At 41.0% G+C, this 19,703-nt stretch overlaps 1 protein-coding gene across 5 annotated transcripts in view; it reads right to left on the bottom strand.

Annotated features, from left to right (window-relative positions):
- Positions 1 to 16,004, bottom strand: part of FAM184A (family with sequence similarity 184 member A) — a 128,083-nt gene extending 112,079 nt beyond the window's left edge. For all 5 annotated transcript variants that reach the window (XR_007725178.1, XM_050788742.1, XM_050788746.1 and 2 more), the window contains exon 1: positions 15,383 to 16,004. Coding sequence is in view for 4 of the 5 variants with exons in the window: in XM_050788742.1 (XP_050644699.1) it covers positions 15,383 to 15,550 (168 nt within the window). In the remaining variant the exon portion in view is untranslated. The remainder of the gene's footprint in view (positions 1 to 15,382) is intronic.
- Between the last annotated feature and the right edge of the window lie 3,699 nt (positions 16,005 to 19,703).

The following is a 19,703-nucleotide window of genomic DNA, read 5'->3' as shown; positions in this document are numbered from 1 at the left end:
ACTCATCATGGGATTCAAAAATGATTTGGGGATTCACCTAGCTACCCAATGCGGTCCTCTAAAAAAGGCAACATGGCACAGTCAGACAAATCCATGTTCACATCCCAGCTCTTCTATCAAGTGGCCTCGAGCAAGTCACTTAACCTCTCTAACATTCGGCTTCATGGTGAAATCTATCAACCTCTTGGGATTATGGTAAGCATGAAATTAAACAGCATAAGAAAATAGCAGGTAATAGTTGCTCCAAAGTGGTGTTTACTATTTTTAATTAGACTCAGTATTCTTCCCTCGTAATAAAAAAAATGCCTCTTATTTTATAACTGTTCCTATAATTCAGCTTTATCAGTTGACTGACTTTGTCATAGTAATGAACCAGGCTCCGGGTCACTACACATTAGTGTAGATTTAGCCATGAGACTCACAAATCTCTCTTCCATCTCAACCCTATTATCTTTGGAGAGTTCAAAAATGCACATGGAATCCAAAATATCAGACTTAACAGTTCTTTGGGATTCGAAATTCTAATGATTTTCACCCCCCATAAACAATCTCAAGACTGTACCCTGTATCTTGTTATAACTTATCCACCTCTGAAGTCTTCACATAGCCCTCTCTCAGGCTACCACTCCTTGCCTGTATCCCTCAACTTCTAGGCATTATCTTCATACATACCAATTGTCCTCTCACTCCCTAAGTTTTCTCTTCATCTATTAGTTCCATCCTACCTCACTTCCTTCCTTACACAGTAACTAATGGTAGATTAACCAAATTGCTCTCTACAAAAGCTCTTTAATTCTCTTAAAATGCAGTTCTTCAGCTACACCTACCAGGCAAATCCTCAGGCTCTGGATTTGTAACCTGACTGCTTCTCTCCTCATATGCTCAACCATGGTCCTCTCTAAAAGCCTGCATAGGACTTTCAGAAAACTGCAAGGCATTCAAATTGAGGCTGGGCATGGTGGCTCACACTTGTAATTCCAGCACTTTGGGAGGCCAAGGCAGAAAGATAGCTTGAAGCCAGAAGTTTGAGATCAGCCTGGCAAACATAGTAAGATCTCATCCCCACACCAACACACACACACAAATTAGCTGGGCATAGTGGTGCATACCTGTAATACCAGCTGTTCGAGAGGCTGAGGTGGGAAGATCCCTTGAGTCCAGGAGTTTGGAGCTACAGTAAGCTATTACTATGTCACTGGACTCCAGCTTGGATGACAGAGTGAGACTCCATCTCTTAAAAATAACAACAAAAAATTGATACCAAATACCATGTTTCAATTCCTCTTGGGACAACCGGATGTCTTATAGATACTTTCCTTTGTCTCTGGTTAGCTGTTTTTTTCTCTTTTCCTCAGCAACTATTCCAAATGTTTTCTACTCTGCTTAAGGCTCAACCAACTACACATGATTTTAATTACCACCTAAATGCTAATGACTTTAATGATTTTATTTCTACTATTGATCTCTCCCTTTAGCATAGACACACAACCCAGTGCTTACTAAATGTTTCTACCTAGATGTACATGGCCAACTAAAACTCTCAGAACTCTCCCATCAATTTTGCTTATCTTGGGATAACCATCCTGCAAAATAACCCCTAGTGATCTCTATCTCCTAGTATTAAAATCTTTGTGCAGTTATCTCCTACACTGTACCATGGTTGGTCCATGTAACCAACAGAATACAGCGAAGATGATGATGACATGTCACCACTCTGTGATTATGTTATGAAAAGACTATGGCTTCCATCTTGGTCTCTCTCCCTTCCCACCCCTCAGATCACTTGCTGTAAGAAGACCCATGTGGTAAATAAAGTCTCCTAACAGCCACATGAGTAAACTCAAAAGTAAAATTTCTAGCCCTAGTCAACTCTTTACAGAGACTATCGCCCTGGCCAGCAGCTTGAATGCAACCTCATGAGAAGCCCTGAGCCAGAACCACTCAGTTAAGTGACTCCTGGATTTCTGAATCTCAAAAGTGTCAGATAATAAACTTTTGCTGTTTTAAGCTGCCAAATTTGGGGATAATTTTTTACCCACAATAGGTAACAAATATATGTCCTTCCTTTATTCTTATCTCAGTCAACATTAATAGCTATCTAGTCTAGTCACTCATTCACTCTCTCATTCATTCAGGAAACACTTGAGTACACAGTATATGACAGACCCGTTATCCTCAATCTTTTCCGACAACAAACTGTCACAAAGTCCTGCCAAATTTATCACCAAAATGTTTCACAAATCTCCTCCTCAGATTTGAGATTTCTCAAATCTCCTATCTCTCTGCCACTATTGTCCTAATCCATGGCCCTCATAATGTCTCACCAATACTATTACAATAGCTTCCCATTTAATTTCCTTGATTCTCATCTGTCTCTGTCAAGGGTAATCTATTTAAGACATAGAAAAGCAGTAGTACATGAGAGCTAAGGCAGTTAAGAACCAGGAGAAAGTTCTTTTCACGAATAAATGACTCCAGTATCTTTGCAGACAAGTAAGTTAAGCTTGCTAGTTTCAGTAAAATAGCAGCTTATCCATCCTATGTGTACAGAGAAAGAAGAGAGGACACACTTTCCACAGCTGTGAACAATTCAGGCAGAGAACAACATCATACAGTGCAGCAATACTGAGTGATCAGACAAAATTGGACTACATGATTTTGTAGAGAGCCATGTTGCGGTAACAATTTAACACAAAGTGAGTGTCCTAAAGCAACACAAATGTACTAAACTTAGAATTCCTGAGGTCAGAAGTCTGAAAATAGTTTTACTGGGCCAAAATCTGAAGGCTCTTGGGGAGAACTTGTTTCCCTGCCTTTTCTAGCTTCCAGCAGCCACCTGTGTTCCTCGGCTCCCTCTTTCACTTAGAAGGATCCCTGTGATTACAGTTGCCCATCCAAATAGTCAAGGATAATTTCCCCATCTCAAGATCCCTAACCTAACCACATACGCTAATGTGAGATAACATCTTCACAGGTTCTAGGATTAGAATGTGAACATCTTTGGGGGTGCCACTGTGTGCTACAGTCCAGTTCCATAATTTTCTCTAGCAATGCTCCACAATCCAGAAGTAAGAATAGAGAGAGCAAATAGCAACAGTGACTCAGGATTGAAGGTTAAAGATACACATGGTCCTAAATAGAGCAATATTATAGTAATGAGCTCGGCTTCAGATCAAATTGTTTTTTATTCCAGGACAGTCATCTTTGCCAACTCCCTCATGATCACAGTAGTACTCTTAACTGGATTCCTTTTTCTGATAATTACTAGGGGGTTGAAACAAGAAGGTGTGGACAGATATGAATATACGCTACCATTAAAAAACACTGAAAATGCACATTCTTCTAGGTCATTTAAGGAAGGCATATATCAAGATAGAAACCAGTAAGACTAACTGCCTAAGACATTCTATATTTGAATAGTTTTGTAAAAGTTTTCTGTATGCGGCATAAGGTTAATTCAGAAACATCCAACCAAATGTGCTATAGCCTCGAACTGTATAAGATCTCAAGTTATCCTTAGGTACCTAGACAAAGACTTTTAATAAAACCAACTCCTACAGTGACAATTTATGCTAGAAAAGAAGTAACTGCAAACATGTTTTAGGCAAATGATGACTATTAAAGATTTTATTTAAACTAAAATAAATTATTTTTTAAAGGTTTTGCTCCATGCCCTGGAATCATTTACATATTTTTTTTTTCCTTTTTCTGACCTAGGGCAATGTGATAGATTTAATTTTAGATCTTGAAGATTACAATTAACATACAAGGAAATAATTTTATCCCATGCTTATGATTGTAGGGTGGCCTGTAGGTGATTGCCAACTCACACAAAAGATTAGTATTTCAGCCTCCCCTATCCTTTCCACCCCTTTCATCTGAGGGTGTTTACCGAGATAATGAGTCAAAGTCACACTCACGTGAGGGTGTTTAGGGTGGTAATAAGAGTCATAGTCACTTAGGCCCCTAACAATAGCTGATAAACAGCAGGAGCTAAGAAAACAGCAGATGCAAAGTTGTGCCTCCATTTTTAGATACAGTTGATCTCCTCTACTCATGGACTCCATATTTGTAAATTATCTTACTTGCTAAAATTTATATGTAACCCCAAAATCTAACACTCGAGGTGTGTTAAATAACCTTTGTTCAGGCATGAGTTACAGTGATATTTGGCTGTGGGTTCACTGTTAATGCATCAATATATATTTTAAAAGGTGTTTCAAACAGAAACACACATAAAACAAGGTTATACATTGATCAGTTGGTGAAAATGTTGTGACCACAGGGTGTCAAGAACCCAGCTCTGTATTCTCCCTAGACCATGGAATACAACTACTACGAATAATGAGAACTGACTATATTTTATTTGCTGCTCAACCTCTACTTGACAGCTATGGTCCCTAACAATGCAGACTATATATCCATCAGAAAAGAAAATACAGCTGGGCACAGTGGCTTACACCCATAATCCCAGCTACTCGGAAAACTGAGGTGGAAGGATCACTTGACCCCAGGAGTGTAAGGTTGCAGCAAGCTATGAGGACACCCCTGTACGCCAGCCTGGACAACATAGCCAGACCCCATCTCTAAAAAATAAATAAATAAACAAACAAAATAAATATATATAAAAAAACTACTTTATTGTTTTTGTTTTTTTGGTTTGAGATGAAGTTTCACCGTGCGCCCAGGCTGGAGTGCAGTGGCATAATCTCAGCTCACCACAACCTCTGCCTCCTGGGTTCAAGCGATTCTCCTGCCTCAGCCTCCAGAGTAGCTGGGATTACAGGCATGTGCCACCACACCCGGCTAATTTTTGTATTTTTAGTAGAGACAGGGTTTCACCATGTTGGCCAGGCTGGTCTCAAACTCCTGACTTCAACTGTGATCCACCCACCTCAGCCTCCCAAAGTGCCAGGATTACAGGTGTGAGCCACCGTGCCTGGCCTAAAAACCTACTTTATCATTAGAGAGTATGTCAGCAGAGGCTAAACCAAGTCAGGAAGGGATAGTGGGTGCAAACCGACTCCTCTCTCCCGCATCAATTATCTCCTTTAATCTTTACAATAATTCTATGAAGTAGGCTTTGTTATTCTCATTTTATAGATGAGGACAACACAGCCCTGAGTGGTTAAAATATGTATTAAAGTCAAACAATAGGAAGTGGTGAAGGTGAAATTCAAATAAGGGTATGCCTAACTTACTGAACCACACCTCTGACCCATATGATGGGCACTGCTGACTCACTGGGCCGTTTGGCTCTGGGAACAATGTGGCCCTCCGGCTGCCCATGAGAAGCCTAAACCTAACACAAACACATTAACTCCGGGGTTTCCAAGACTGAAATTTCCTTTTGCCCGCTCTACTCCCCAGCCAAATATATTAGAGATTTGTAACCAGAATATGTCAACTGAGGCATCAAAACCTTATTAGAGAACTTAGAAGGCATCAGCATAGTTTCTTTATCCAAGAAAAGCACGTATATAAGTTCTAGCCAAAAAGAATGAAACCAAATAGAAAAAGTTGCCCATGATTACACATTTAAAATTTGTCAGAATTAGTGTACTGATAAATATGTTGTAATTAAAATATATGATTAATATATTCCAGATACATTTTCTCAAGTCAGTCAGAAAAAATAAGTAAAGTATTAGGTTGGCACAAAAGCAATTGAGGTTTTTGCCATTGAAAATAAAGGCCCAAGCCGCAATTACTTTTGCACCAACCTAAATACATAGCCTGAAATGGAATAATAAATAGTATTAAATAATTAATAGTACCAAGCACAATGTCTTTCATATAGTAGGCATTCAACAAGTTTACCAAACACATAGACCTATATGTTCTACTTTGGTCGTATCTAAGTATATTTTATTACTCTGAGTAGACCATTAAACACACACACACACACACACCTTACTCCCAAAATTCACTAGGTGAAACATCTAAAAGTAGGCAAACAATACTGTTTAGTATTTTGGTCATAAAATGTTTTCTGAAAGAAATGAGAATCTTTAAAACTGTGCTGAAGGAGCTGCAGGATGAAAAATGCAAATACCTGTGAACACACAGACACACATTCGCCAGAATAAATAAAATCTGCTCAACCACCAAGGCCAATGTCTAGAATTTGTAAATATTCAAATGTGGAACTTCATTTTATAAGAAAGACATGAAAAGTAAAAGGGCAAGTAACAATTCATTCAGAAATTAAATATCAGCATTCATAGATCTGGCCTAATAGGACTAGTATAAGCTTGGTCCAATTTCCTGTATATGCACTGATGATCCTAACAGTGATCTGGAGTTGATGAAGAACTCTAGTGTGATATATGAATGGTATGATGTAAATGTACGTATACTATATTAGAAAGTGAAAAATTATTAACTGCTATGGAAACTTCCAGTTAACTGAAATAACTCATTCTCTAATAATTTAGCATAAATAGGAATTTATGCTATTCTTTTACTAAAATTATCAATTTTATTGATAATTTAAATATTAGTAATGTACTTTATAGATGAAATGTTTTACTTTCCAACTTCCTTAAACTTCAGTATAGAGATGGTACATATAAATAAGGAAATACAGATTAGCAATTTAAAAAATCATTAGAAGTACTATCTCCTTTACAATTAAATGAGGTAGCACACAGTAGCCAAGTCTAAAATATCCAAATTCCACATATGATTGTTGATCACTAAGTCTTTTGTTTTTCCATGTATTAGAGATCCTTTGATCGCTTCAGCCTCCATTTACATCTCAAGATAATACTGTAAGATACGGGATAAAAAATTCATATATTCAACTTCACTATTTTTTATACATTCTCGTTGAAGTTTCTGTAGAAAAGAAAGATGTAATCCTTGGTGAAATAAGGCTACAAATAACAGTTGTTCACCAATGTAATTTAGTTAAAAGTTAAGAATCACAGATTTTCTAAAATATTTGCTTTGGTCTTAAATGTTAAGCATACCAAAATACTACAACTGGCAATCTCCAACTTGCAAATATCATTGTTTCAAAAATTCACTTTTATATATTAATTGATAGTCAAAGAATATTTTCCAATATTTTGAAGGACCATTAAGTCTCTAGGTCAATCTAAAAAGTCCCCTATGGTTTAGACCACACTTGACATATAAAATATAAACCTAATAGTTTGATATGATTCTCCCATATCAAACTACCATTTATAACATCGGTTTTCTTTATTTTTATTTTTTAAAAAGTAGAGATGGGATCTCAATGTTGCTGTTTTTATTTATCTATTTATCTAATCCTGAATTCAATTAGTAATTGTCTCCTATAGGTGTCTATCTCCAAAAAAGGACATGGCGAACCGACTCCGACATTTACTTAATGTCCTTTACATTCTAAAGTGGCCTGCAGATTAGAAACTTCCTGTGGTGAATAAAAAGAATGGCATTACGAACTCCTGTCATTCACATCTTTTCCATTTCACGGCATAATATTCAAATTTATTTGAATGCTTATAAAGATTTTCTTAAAAAGAAAAACCTCATAAGATCAATTGAAAGTGCAAAATAAAAGAATTTTATCAATACTCCCCTGGCCCCATTACCTCCTATTTTCTTCCACAAACTAGACCCAGGTTATTCTCCATTCTCATCTCACATTTAAGAGATACAAAATTTTCAAAAATATCACAATTTTACAAGTTAAAGTATAGGGAGCTTATCAATTAAAATGAAGAAATTACTCCAGTCACATATTCTTGCTGAATCTTTATCTTTCATAACACTTTTTAAGACTGGTGATTAGAGGCTACCAAAGGATTTTCATAAACAAACAAAACAGATAGTGAAGTTGATAAAAACTGGAAAACTTGCAATTTACTGCATTTAGGAATGAGGTCTAAGCAACAATCTAATCAAGAATGAAAGCAGTCAAAAGAAAGACATCTAAAATAACCACAGTAGTAATTTTCACACCAAGTATGGCAGTCTCTAAGTTAATGTTATTTTAAATATGTTTGTTTGGAATGACTAAATCTGTTAATAAAAACGTGAAAATATTATGACATTAAGCTGGCAGCACATACAAAAAACCTGTTACAAAGTGACCAAGTCGGCCGGGCGCGGTGGCTCAAGCCTGTAATCCCAGCACTTTGGGAGGCCGAGATGGGCGGATCATGAGGTCAGGAGATCGAGACCATCCTGGCTAACACGGTGAAACCCCATCTCTACTAAAAAATACAAAAAAAAAAAAAAAAACTAGCCTGGTGAGGTGGCGGGCACCTGTAGTCCCAGCTACTCGGGAGGCTGAGGCAGGAGAATGGCGTCAACCCAGGAGGTGGAGCTTGCATGAGCTGAGATCCGGCCACTGCACTGCAGCCTGGGCGACAGAGCAAGACTCCGTCTCAAAAAACAAAACAAAAAAACCAAAAAAAACAAAGTGACCAAGTCATAGTATACAAAACATACAACCTATAAACCCAGAAAGTTCTACAGAAAGTATACAGAGGAGAGACAGGCTGGTTTCACCCTTATCAAAAATCTGTGATTCAAATGGTAAGTAAAACATGGTTCCAACATGGAAAAACAACAACTCTGTGGTCTCGCATTGAATCAGTAATATTAGAAAGAAGATAGACACAGGGAAAAGAGGCCTGTTAGTGTGGCCACGCCCGCCCAGACCAATCTAGAGACCTGAATGTGAGTTCAGGTTGAGTAATCTTCAAATGACACTGGGCCCTCACCTTCCATACCTATAAAATGAGAGAACGAGAGGGTCAGCTTGGTCACAGTCTAAAGTCTAAACCTTTAATCTTTTTTTTTTTTTTTTGAGACAGAGTCTTGTTCTGTCACCCAGGCTTCAGTGCAGTGGTATGATCTCAACTGCAATCTCTACCTCCTGAGCTCAAGCAATTCTCGTGCCTCGGCCTCCCAAGTAGCTGGGATTACAAGCACCCACCACCACACCAGCTAATTTTTTGTATTTTTTGTAAAGATGGGATTTCACCATGTTGGCCAGGCTGGTTTCCAACTCATGGCCTCAAGTGATCTGCCTGCCTTGGCCTCCCAAAGTGCTGGGATTGTAGGCGTGAGCGAGGGCGCCTGACCTAAACCTTAACCTTTAACTCTAAATCTTTAACTCTAAAGGAAGTCCCTTTGTAAGTTTGTGACCAATTAATTAATAGGATACTATGCTTTTGTGTCCATTAGTAAAATGCAAGAAATTAATCCAAACCACTCAACTGTGACTAAAAGATTACATCCAAGCCACTGCATAATAGCATGGCAAAGCTGCAATGTAACAAAGAAAAAGAGATGCTGCATTTGGCATGTACTAGTGCTAACGCGAAACTCAGCCAATTGCTATGTTTTATGAGGCCACTTACCACTCTTGTTCAAAGACTCAAGTCATAAGCAACACAGAAGTATTATGAAAGAGTATCTAGGTAATTCAAACAAACCAATTAGTGAAAAATCATTTATTTCATGAAGAGACAATAGTATTATTTGAAAAATTCACTGGTTTTGGTGTTATATAAACACATTTTGGTTTTAGATATAGTAAAAGCAGAGTTAGTATAAAATGACTAATCACAAAGCTTTTTTATATTTGCTAAGAAACTAGTATATTAATTACCTACACTTTGAAATGACAAATATTTATAAGGTAGACAAAGAACTTTATATTTTTATTTTTTACATCAAAAATATATTAAGAAATAAAATAGCTTTTTGAAGCAGTTTAAAGGGCAGTCAATAAACATTTACATATTTAGGAATAATTTAACTCAGTTGAAATGATCTATCATTAACCCAGATACAATTCCTAAAAAATACTACTTTTTGGCTGGGCGCGGTGGCTCAAGCCTGTAATCCCAGCACTTTGGGAGGCTGAGATGGGCGGATCACGAGGTCAGAAGATAGAGACCATCTTGGCTAACACGGTGAAACCCCGTCTCTACTAAAAAAATACAAAAAACTAGCCGGGTGAGGTGGCGGGCGCCTGTAGTCCCAGCTACTCAGGAGGCTGAGGCAGAAGAATGGCGTGAACCCGGGAGGTGGAGCTTGCAGTGAGCTGAGATCCGGCCACTGCACTCCAGCCTGGGCGACAGAGCAAGACTCCGTCTCAAAAAAAAAAAAAAAAAAAAAAAAAAAAATACTGCCTTTCTCTATTGTATAACAAAATTACTTGCTGTATCATTACGACCACTATCTTCTTCAGTAAATACTTATTAAGCTTTGGTACTATGTGCAAACCATTCATATTAAGGTTACATGAAATAAAAGATACAGTCCCTAGAGCTGAGAACCTTACAGTCAAATTACGAAAACAAAGTATATTTATAAACACAATAAACAGTATTTGCAAGTTTGCATTATTAAGCATCAAGTAAGAAGTACCAACAATCAATGCTAATGCACAGCAAGGAAAGCCCAACAAGGGTAGTTGGTCAGGACAGTTTTAGTAGCAGAGCCATAAGCTGGGTATTAAATAAGAGGACTTGATGCTAAGCACAGAAAACACAAAAGAAACTACTTCCTGCTGTTTGGGAACTTACACTGTACCATATATTAGTTATGTCTATACTAGTAAGTGATAAATAGACTCTATCAAAAGTGCAATCAACTAAAAAGGCATTTGATAAGCAGCTAACACAACAAGGTATTAAAAGGGAAGTTTCTTCTGAGAACCAAAGACAACAGAAATGACATTCCAAAGCAGCTGCCAGATCATTCTCGAAAATGAGAAGAGGCAGTCTAAAGAAAAGAGTGCTAAGGTGTGTTACTGTCTACCCCCACCACCAGTGAGGTGGCGCTTCAAGGAGATTACAGAATAGGTTTCAGAGATTTCCCTGGGGAGAGCTGTGGTAACAGGGGCCTGTGTCTTCAAGGGGGAAGGGTGGAAGATGCTTGTCCCACATCTAAAGCCTAGGGAAAAAGGCTTTGCGCGGATGACTTGAAGAACTTGACATGTGTCTCAAGCAGTTTGAAGAACATGCTGACCTGGTACCTGATTAATCCCTGGAAAATCTAAAGGATGAGAAGCTGCATGAAGAGGCATGTGACAACGAGAGAGAGGGCTGAACTGGGACCACCAGCAGAGTTTGTGCAAAGAATGAGTGCTCCCTATGTGGCCTCTACAGGAGAGCGAGCAACCTGGGGTAGGATCACACGAGTCCATGCAAGAGGGGCATCTAGAGTTTGCACAGACCTCTGCACAGTGAAGGTGAAGGTACTGCTAGCTCTAAGAGGCTGAGGAAGGAGGAAGCAACCAACCAGAACGTAAGGGAATTCTCACTGTCAAGGAATTCAGGTGAAAATCTAGAGCCACTCAGGTGGGAGGTAGAGGATTCTCAGTGAAAGAACAAGCTTTAAACATCTGCAACGGCTACAAAAGCACTGAAACTAAATCACCAGCTAGCTTCTTCACTAATCAAGTAAAAGTTTGCTGCTCCTCTTTCCTCTTTTTGCTTCTTCCTTGTCCAACTTTGGAAGGGTCAGAAACCAGAACTGGCAAGACAAAGCAGGAAGAGTAGGAAAACCAGGTAAGAAGTGAAAAGGCAATGATACCCCCTTCCCCAGTTACTGGCTTCCTCCTTGCAAGAGACAGAACAAGAGACCAGTTAAGGCAGAAGCCTCATCTTTATTTCAGGCTTGGTCTGCAGTTTTTACTTGTTGGTACCGGGCATTTTAATTTTAATAATCAAATTGAGACTTTTGTGACTTTGTTACTGAAGGATGATTTGTACTATCTAAGAGCAACCAGAAAAATTAAGTTAATCCATGGCAGAGGATGAACCAGTCTCAAAGAGTAAATTGAAAGAGACAAAAAGGGAAAAAAATTTGAAGTGACAAAAAAAAAAAAAAAAGCTTTTATAATTACATCCCACAAGGCCTGCTTTTCTAATATCCTGAAAAGTCAACACAGTGGAGAGCACAGAAGTATACAGATGTGGTCTTACAAAACATAACTGAACCCATCCAGCTTCACTGCCTATCTTGAGATAGTTCAGCCATTAACATTTGCAGAAACTTGCCATAATGTAGCTCAAGAATCTAATATTAATTCTTAAAACTTGACATGAGTGACCCAAATATGCTAGGCTTCCTTTAAAAGGCAGAGACTGTGTCTTGCTCCCAGCTGTATCTGTAACATTCCCCAAAGTCTCCCTTATATTAAAGGTGCTTAAAGAACTGCTGTTCTCCTTACCATGAGAAGGTTGCTATGTTAGGCTCTTAGGAAACAGGATCTGAACAAATATGCATACAGCAAAGACTGCTTTTTAGTTAAAAATATATTGAGCTTCGCTCTGGGCAAAATTATAATATATATTACTTTCATGCTTATCCTTTCATAGCGAGCCAAATCTTCTGAAACATGCACACTGTATTTTCAGTACTATACTACCACGATACAGAATAAATGTGAAACCTTTAAACTTTGATATTCAAAGGAGAAAAAAAACTACTATATACATATTTTTTAAAAAGTTTAGCAGAAAACTCTCAAAATAAGTGCACTATCATACAACGCTGTTAAATGCAGAATGGTTTATTTTAAAAGGAGAGAAGCATTTTTAAAAATATCCGTATTTTATTAATACTCATATTAGTATATGTCTTTTCAGTTAGTGACAGCCTGAATGAAGAGCCTACTATGTGCCACTATAATTCTGTAAAATAGGTATTATCATCTCTATTTTAAAGATTAGGAAACTGAGGCTCAGTGTTTAATGGCTTGCTCAAGGTCACAATAGTAGTAAGTGGTGGAGTGAGAATTTTAACTCAGTGTGTCAGGTTCCCACACTGCTCTTAAGTGCGCTGCTGCTATAATGCTGAAGAGTTGAGTTCTACTGACTTCTTTCCAAAAGAAATAAAATCCAATTTTAATGGTTACGTTTACAGTGTACAATTATGAAATATAAGCCATTGTCAAGCTCCAACCATAGTGGGAACGCACCTCTGCTAATATGAATAAACTCTTCATGAGTAAAAATTCTATATGGCAGATAGTAGTAAAGTTCGTAACAGTCCCTCTCTATGTTTATATACATTCATGATGTCATGCTTATGGTACAGTATTTACAATAAGTGTATATGACTGTAAAATTTGACAACTTTCAAAATGGTACATAAAGAAAGCAAGTCTTATTATATGTCTGTAGAAATAGAAAGATGTTGGCTGCAACAGAGTCCTATTATCAGACTGTTTCATTCTCAGGCCTTATCTTAGTAAACAAAGGCAGGATAATCCCTAGATATTTCAGGATATGTTAATGGTTCTTATTGGAATGATTCTGTCCCAACTACCTTGCCCCATCCTGGGAAAATTTGGTAATATCTGGAGGCATGTTTACTGTCATGACTGGGGGTGGGTGTGGGAGGGTAGCTACTGGTACCCACTGAGTACTGCCAGGGATGCTGCTAAACATCCTGTAACACACAGGATATCCCACAACCAACAAGGAATTATCCAGTCCAAAATGTCAATAATGTGACAATATCCAGTCCAAAATGTGACACTGAGAAAGCTAGTATGAAGGATTAAATGTCTGAAGTACTTAGCAGAGGGTATGGAGAGTGTTTAGAGACTGTAACTACAAACACAAAACCACAGAGTCCAAGTAACACTCAGTAAAGATCAGATGAGGCATTCAAGCAGTGTGAGAGCACTGGCCTGAGAGCACCCTCTTGTCTCATTAGATATGAGGTGGGTAATGTAATGGCAGAAAATACCAGCTTCCAATCAATACACCTACCTTTACCGGTGGTACTGACTTATTTTTTTCTGATAAAAGAACAGGAAACTGAAAAAGTGTTAAGTAGAAAGAAAAAAAATGTACTGAAGAGCAACAGCTTTTATTAAACAGTACACAGTCCCACAACCAATTTACTGAGTTTTCCTATTACTTACAGTAGGGCTCTAGAGGGTTACATCTAAAATGAGAACAGTGGATGTTATGGACACATCATAAGAGAAAATCAGAATAAATATTCATGTGCTTCATTCAGGACATCAGTATTCAGAAGATCAAACACTGTTGCAGGAAGCCTGGCTTTTAGACTCCAAATGTGTAAATGTTCTGATGATACACTACTATCATCCTTCTTAGATCTTCCTTTCTCTGAATGCAATACTCTGACAAAAAAGGAAACAAAACACCGCACAAACAACTTCTGAGTCAGTGCTGAGATAAAATAAAAGATGAAAACTTCACAAGACATTGGGTGAGTTTAACTGTTACCTACCTGTAACTTTTCTTTTGCTCTTCCATTTGTGCTCTCATTTTGTAGTCCTTTTATGTTATCTTTTCTATCCTCAGTCACATTTCTTTACTAAAATCTTTTTATTCTCTTTTCATCGTTTTTTCACTCCCATTTCCTTCCTTTCCTCTCTTCGGAATCTCATGTCTTACTTCACTCTCTCAAAAGTGCCAACCAGCAATGGGATTATATGAGAACTCTAGAGTTGAGTCAGACTCGGAGGCTATCTAGCAGTAACCCCCACGATGCCCATCTCTCTTCAGCATACGAACTCTCCTAACGAGCTGTTAGGAGACAGCTTAAACACATTAAGGTACACCACATTTCTTAACTTTCAGACACCATAAATCACTTCTTACTGATAGGTATTGCTAGATTGCTGGTGAGATCTAAGCAGAGCAATATAACTGATAGGAATTGCTCTTGCTTCACAGATACCAATTCCTTCTCATTATCGACATTTATTAAATTAGAAAAAAGTCCCCTGATTTAGTTACAGTCCTAACTACACGTGGCTGAATTTGACGGCTATCTGCTCCTTGAAAATTATCCTTCGATAGACAAACATTGAACTAGATGCAGACACAGTGTGATTCATCTAATAAGCCTTGTTTGACATTTTGTCAGGATAAGGAATGACTCATTAAATGCCCCAAATCGGCACTCAAGGTATGTTTTACCCTTCTACATTCCTCTGAAAGTTGAGTCTCCCCTTAACTAACCAGTAAGATACTGTTTAATTCCGAGTCATATTACGTAAATACGGTACTGTACTTCAACTGGTACTGTAGTGTGATGCCTCGTGGAGCCCTGGCAGATGCATGGGAGCAACAGTAAAGTGATTTAGTATTGTGGAGTAAAGGAACTAAATCCTAATTTGTTCTGTGCTGGCTTAGCCTTAAAGGGCAAGCAGGTGCAAGTCCCTTACACCCACCGTGCCGTTGTGCAGTCTAGTTTAAATTCATGTTGCCAGCGTTACACCAAAGTTTGCAGGGTTTTGGAGGTGTCTCCGGCTGTTGCTTCGGCGGAGGAGTCGCGTTCCCTTTGCTGCGGGCGCAAGGCGTGCTGCCTCCCAGGCAGACAGGTGAGTCTGGCGCGGCCCGCACAGGGTCGCCACCCGCCCCGCCGCTGCGCCCCTTACCTTAGTGAGCTGGGCGATTTTCTTGCTCATTTTCAGGTGCATCTCCTGGCTGTAGTCCATGCTGTGCCCAGCCAGCTGCGCGGCGGCCGGCGAGGGCGCGAATTTGGCCGCCCCGGCCGCCGAGCCGCCGTAATAGTGCTGCTGCCAGCTCATGCCCGGGGTCGCCATCTTCCCGACAGACCCCGGCCGGGGCACCTGTCCCCGCGCGCAGAGGCAGGCCCGCGGAGCAACGACGCCCGCGAGGCAAGAGTCGCGGCGGCCACTTCCCGACCCGACACCCGGCGCCCCCCAGACTCGGTCGCAGGCGCCGTCCCGCCCGCGACCCCCGGGTCACCCCTGGAAGGGACGGGGCGGTCCCGCCGGCCCGATGCCGCGGGGACAACGGCGCGGGGTAGATGCCCGGGGTTGGGTGGCGGCGGCCAGGGGCCGGGTCTGCTCTCGCTGGTTCCTCAGCCCGCGCCCGGCGGAGGCGTCGAGGACAGAGTGGCTCCCCGAGTCCCACTCGCAGTCCACACCGAGGACTCGGCGAGGCTGCGGAGGGAGGAGGAGACGGGGCGGGCTGCGGCGGGGGTAGGCGGGGACATGGAGGAGGACGCGGGACCCGCCGTTACCAGGGCGCGCGCGGGGACGGCGACGTCATTTCCCCGTAGCCAAGCCCCGCCCCGCCCCGCGCAGCCGCCGCCACCGCCAGTCCCGCAGTCCTGCGGCCAGTGCGGGCGCCTCGCGAGGTCGCGCCGGGACCGCGCCTCCAGTGCTTCCAGCATGTGGCGGGGACCCGGCAGCACAGCCCTGGCGGCGATCCCCGTGTGGCGAGCATGAGGCCTGACGTAAAAAAAAAAAATTCTCCGCAAGAAGACAGTGCCGTGGTCACCTGCGGTTAGCAGGACCGGTGTCGGTTTACAGACCCTTTCCACGTGCGTCCTCTTGTGTGCAGGGCCCCAAGAAGTGGCTCTTCCCCAAGAAGAGCGGCAAGCCCAACCCAGAGACCTGAGTAGTGAAGTAGGGAGATTTCCCTGCCCTGACCTTCCTTCCAGTGGCACACAACTGATAGTAACACTGTCTTAGACCCCCTCCTCCGTCCCCTACTGAGTGCCCGACCACTGCCCCCAGTTCAGTGCTGAGTGTATGTGTGGGGGAAACACTCCTTTTCAGTCAGCTGGTGGAGCACCGCATGGCTATTTTCCCCCAGTGGAGCCCAACACAAATACATATGAAACTACTTGGTTGGAAATAAGTAAGAATAGGATTGGAGTGAAAGTAATGGGAAAAAATTGGAACAAGACATCAGTGCTTTAAGGATTTTGAGCTGGGCCAAAATGTGTCATAACTTGTGCATTTTCACCTTTCCTAAATGTGTTATTCCCTACTGATTTTCTCTTAACATCTCTACTCCAGCAAGTCAAATGATTTTTTAAAATATTTTTTGTATCCTGCATTGAAGCATGTGAGTCATTTTAGGGCATGGATAATACAAACTTTAAAAATCATAGAATTGTACCTGTTTTTAAAAAAATCACGCAGTTTTGCAGAACCAAATTCCCCAACTCTATGTGATTTCTTTTTAGCATGCAAGTAGCCAAAATATAAATCTGAGAATATTAACAGACTAATTGAGAGCCAAATTAACAAAGACTGTCTGGATGTGACAACATCTAAACAAGGCGAAGATTTAATCGGACCCTGAAATACTTTCAGATCTGTTGGAATTCCAGAAAGGAAACTTGAAATTGGCTGCCTCTTTTCCCAGATGCTAGGTACTCAGTCACCGTTAAACAGACCTTCCAGGAAAAACGTCTAGTTCCAAGGTTCTGAATGGAGCATATGGCCAGAAGCAAATATCCTGCAAATGTTGCTCCTTTCTTAAGCACTAATGATCAAATAAAATTAAAGCGAATTAGGAACTAGTGCTATTTCATCAAATTCTAGGCATGGAAGATTCACAATCATTTTAGAACTCACATTCTTTACGTTCTAAGCAGAAATGTATGCTCAAAAGGCTCTCTCTGTTTCACTAAATTTGTATAGCCAAGTCTTGCTAGGACAAAGATGTTTTTTGTTTTTGTCACTATGATAAAGTGGAAAGAGAGTAAGACTGGAAATAAGGAGACGAATGTGTAGCCTTAGTTGAGTCACCCAACCTGTTCACTCCTCAAGTGCTTCCTCTGAAAAGAGACGGTGTTACTAGCTCCTTCCTCTTCGGACTTGATAATTAGAAGTTAGGACCCAGGTCCACTGGTAATTCACTCTGAACTCCATCACATGAGTTTCCATCATCACTGTGTGGCATAGCCCAAAGGACCGTTTTCTTAAATACTATGCTCAAAGCACATCCACTGTCACTTCATGAATTTAATATTTTTCCCCACTACACTGGGATAAAACAAGTCACAATTAAAATTATATTTAATATAAATAATGAATAGAAACATAATATACAGGTTGATTATCCTTTATTCAAAATGCCTGGGACCCAAAGTGTTCTGGATTTCGGACTTTTTAGGATTTTGGAATATTTGCATTATACTTACTGGTTGAGCTTCCCAAATCCAAAAATCTGAAATCCAAAATGTTCCAATGAGCACTTCCTCTGAATGTTGTGTTAGCACTCAACATTTCTGGTTTTGGAGCATTTTAGATTTTGAGTTTTCAGATTTGGGATGCTCAGCTGGTAAGACACCCTGTATTAGTCTGTTCTCACATTGCTATAAAGAAATACCTGAGTCTGGTATTCATAAAGAAAAGAGGTTGAATTGGCTCACAGTTCTGCAGGCTGTACAGGAATCATAGAAGCTTCTGCTTCTGGAGAGGTCTCGGGAAACTTACAATCATGGCCGAAGGTGAAGGGGAAGCAAGCACAATTTACATGGCTGGAGAAGGAGGGAGAAAGACAGCAGGGAGGTGCCACATGCTTTTAAACAACCAGATTTCATGGTAACTCACTATGATGAGAACAGCATCAAGTGGATGGTGCTAATCCATTCATGAAAACTTTGCTCCTCAGAAAACTTACAACATGGAGGAAGGTGAAGGAGAAGCAAGGCACATCTTACATGGTGTCAGATGAGAAAGAGAGAAAGAGAGACAGGAACTGCCAAAAACTTATCAAACCATCAGATCTTGTGAGAGTTCACTCACCATGACAAGAACAGCATGGGGGAAGTCACCCCCATGATCCAACTGAAACAGGAAAAGTTCCCTTGTCCCCTTTGCAGGGCATGCAACGGGAGTGTGACTCCTTCAGTGCCCTGCTGCTCAAACCTCTAGGGGAGCACACAGATGGGCAGGCTGTGAGGCTCAGACCCCAAGGCAGTATCTAGGTGTGAATGTTTACAGCTGAAGCCCCAGTGGGCATGTGTTACAGGGTGCTCTTTTAGCTTAGCTGTCTGTAGGTGGCTTGTGTTAGCCAGCTCAATTAGACCCCTGCCTTATCACATATGTATGCTGGGGTTCTTGCCTTGGTGTACTGGAAGAATCGGATCACACGTGGGCTTGGAGAATGAGTGCAAGGCTTTATTGAGGGGAAGTAGCTCTCAGCAGATGGCGGAGCCAGAAGGGAGATAGTTTTCCCCTGGAGTCAAGCCACTCGACAGCTCTTCTCCGACTGCCCCAGTCAAACTCCGTGTTGTTCTGCCAATTGACAGCCTGCTGGCATGCTGGTGCCTATCAGTGCATTCCTCTCAATGTCCAGCTACCTATGTGTCCCTCTGCTGATGTGCTTCTCTTGACATCCAACCACCTGTGTGTTACTCCACTGATGTGCTCTTCTCAACATCCAGCTGCCTGTGTGTTCTGCCACTGATGTGCTCCTCTTGACATCCAGCCACCTGTGTCTGCCTGCTAGGGTCTCCAGGTTTTTATAGGCACAGGATGGTGGGGGTGGCAGGCCAGGGTAGTCTTGGGAAATGCAACATTTGGGCAGGAAAACAAAAATGTCTGTGCTCACCTAGGTCCATGGGCATAGGCCTGGAGGTGTAGCCCTAGCCAGGGACCACACCCTTCCCCCTTTCTGTATTATTTGAAGGGACAGTGCCCTTCTCTTTCCAGCACTTTCCTTCTGTATCACAGTCATCTCCCAGCAGGTCCTTCCCTTGACACATGGGGATTTCAATTCAAGGTTAGATTTGAGTGGAGACAGAGCCAAACTATGTCATTCCACTCCTGTTCCCTCCCAAATCTCATATCCTTCTCACATTTCAAAACACAATCATGCCTTCCCAACAGTCTCCCAAAGTCTTAACTCATTCCAGCATTAACCCAAAAGCCCAAGCCCAAAGTCTCATCTGAGACAAGGGAAGTCCCTTCCACGTATGAACCTGTAAAA

The sequence above is a fragment of the Macaca thibetana genome, chromosome 4, assembly GCF_024542745.1.
Source record: "Macaca thibetana thibetana isolate TM-01 chromosome 4, ASM2454274v1, whole genome shotgun sequence".
NCBI lineage: Eukaryota > Metazoa > Chordata > Mammalia > Primates > Cercopithecidae > Macaca > Macaca thibetana.
The sequence above is the reverse complement of the archived record's forward strand: the minus strand, read 5'-3'. Positions and strand labels throughout refer to the sequence as shown.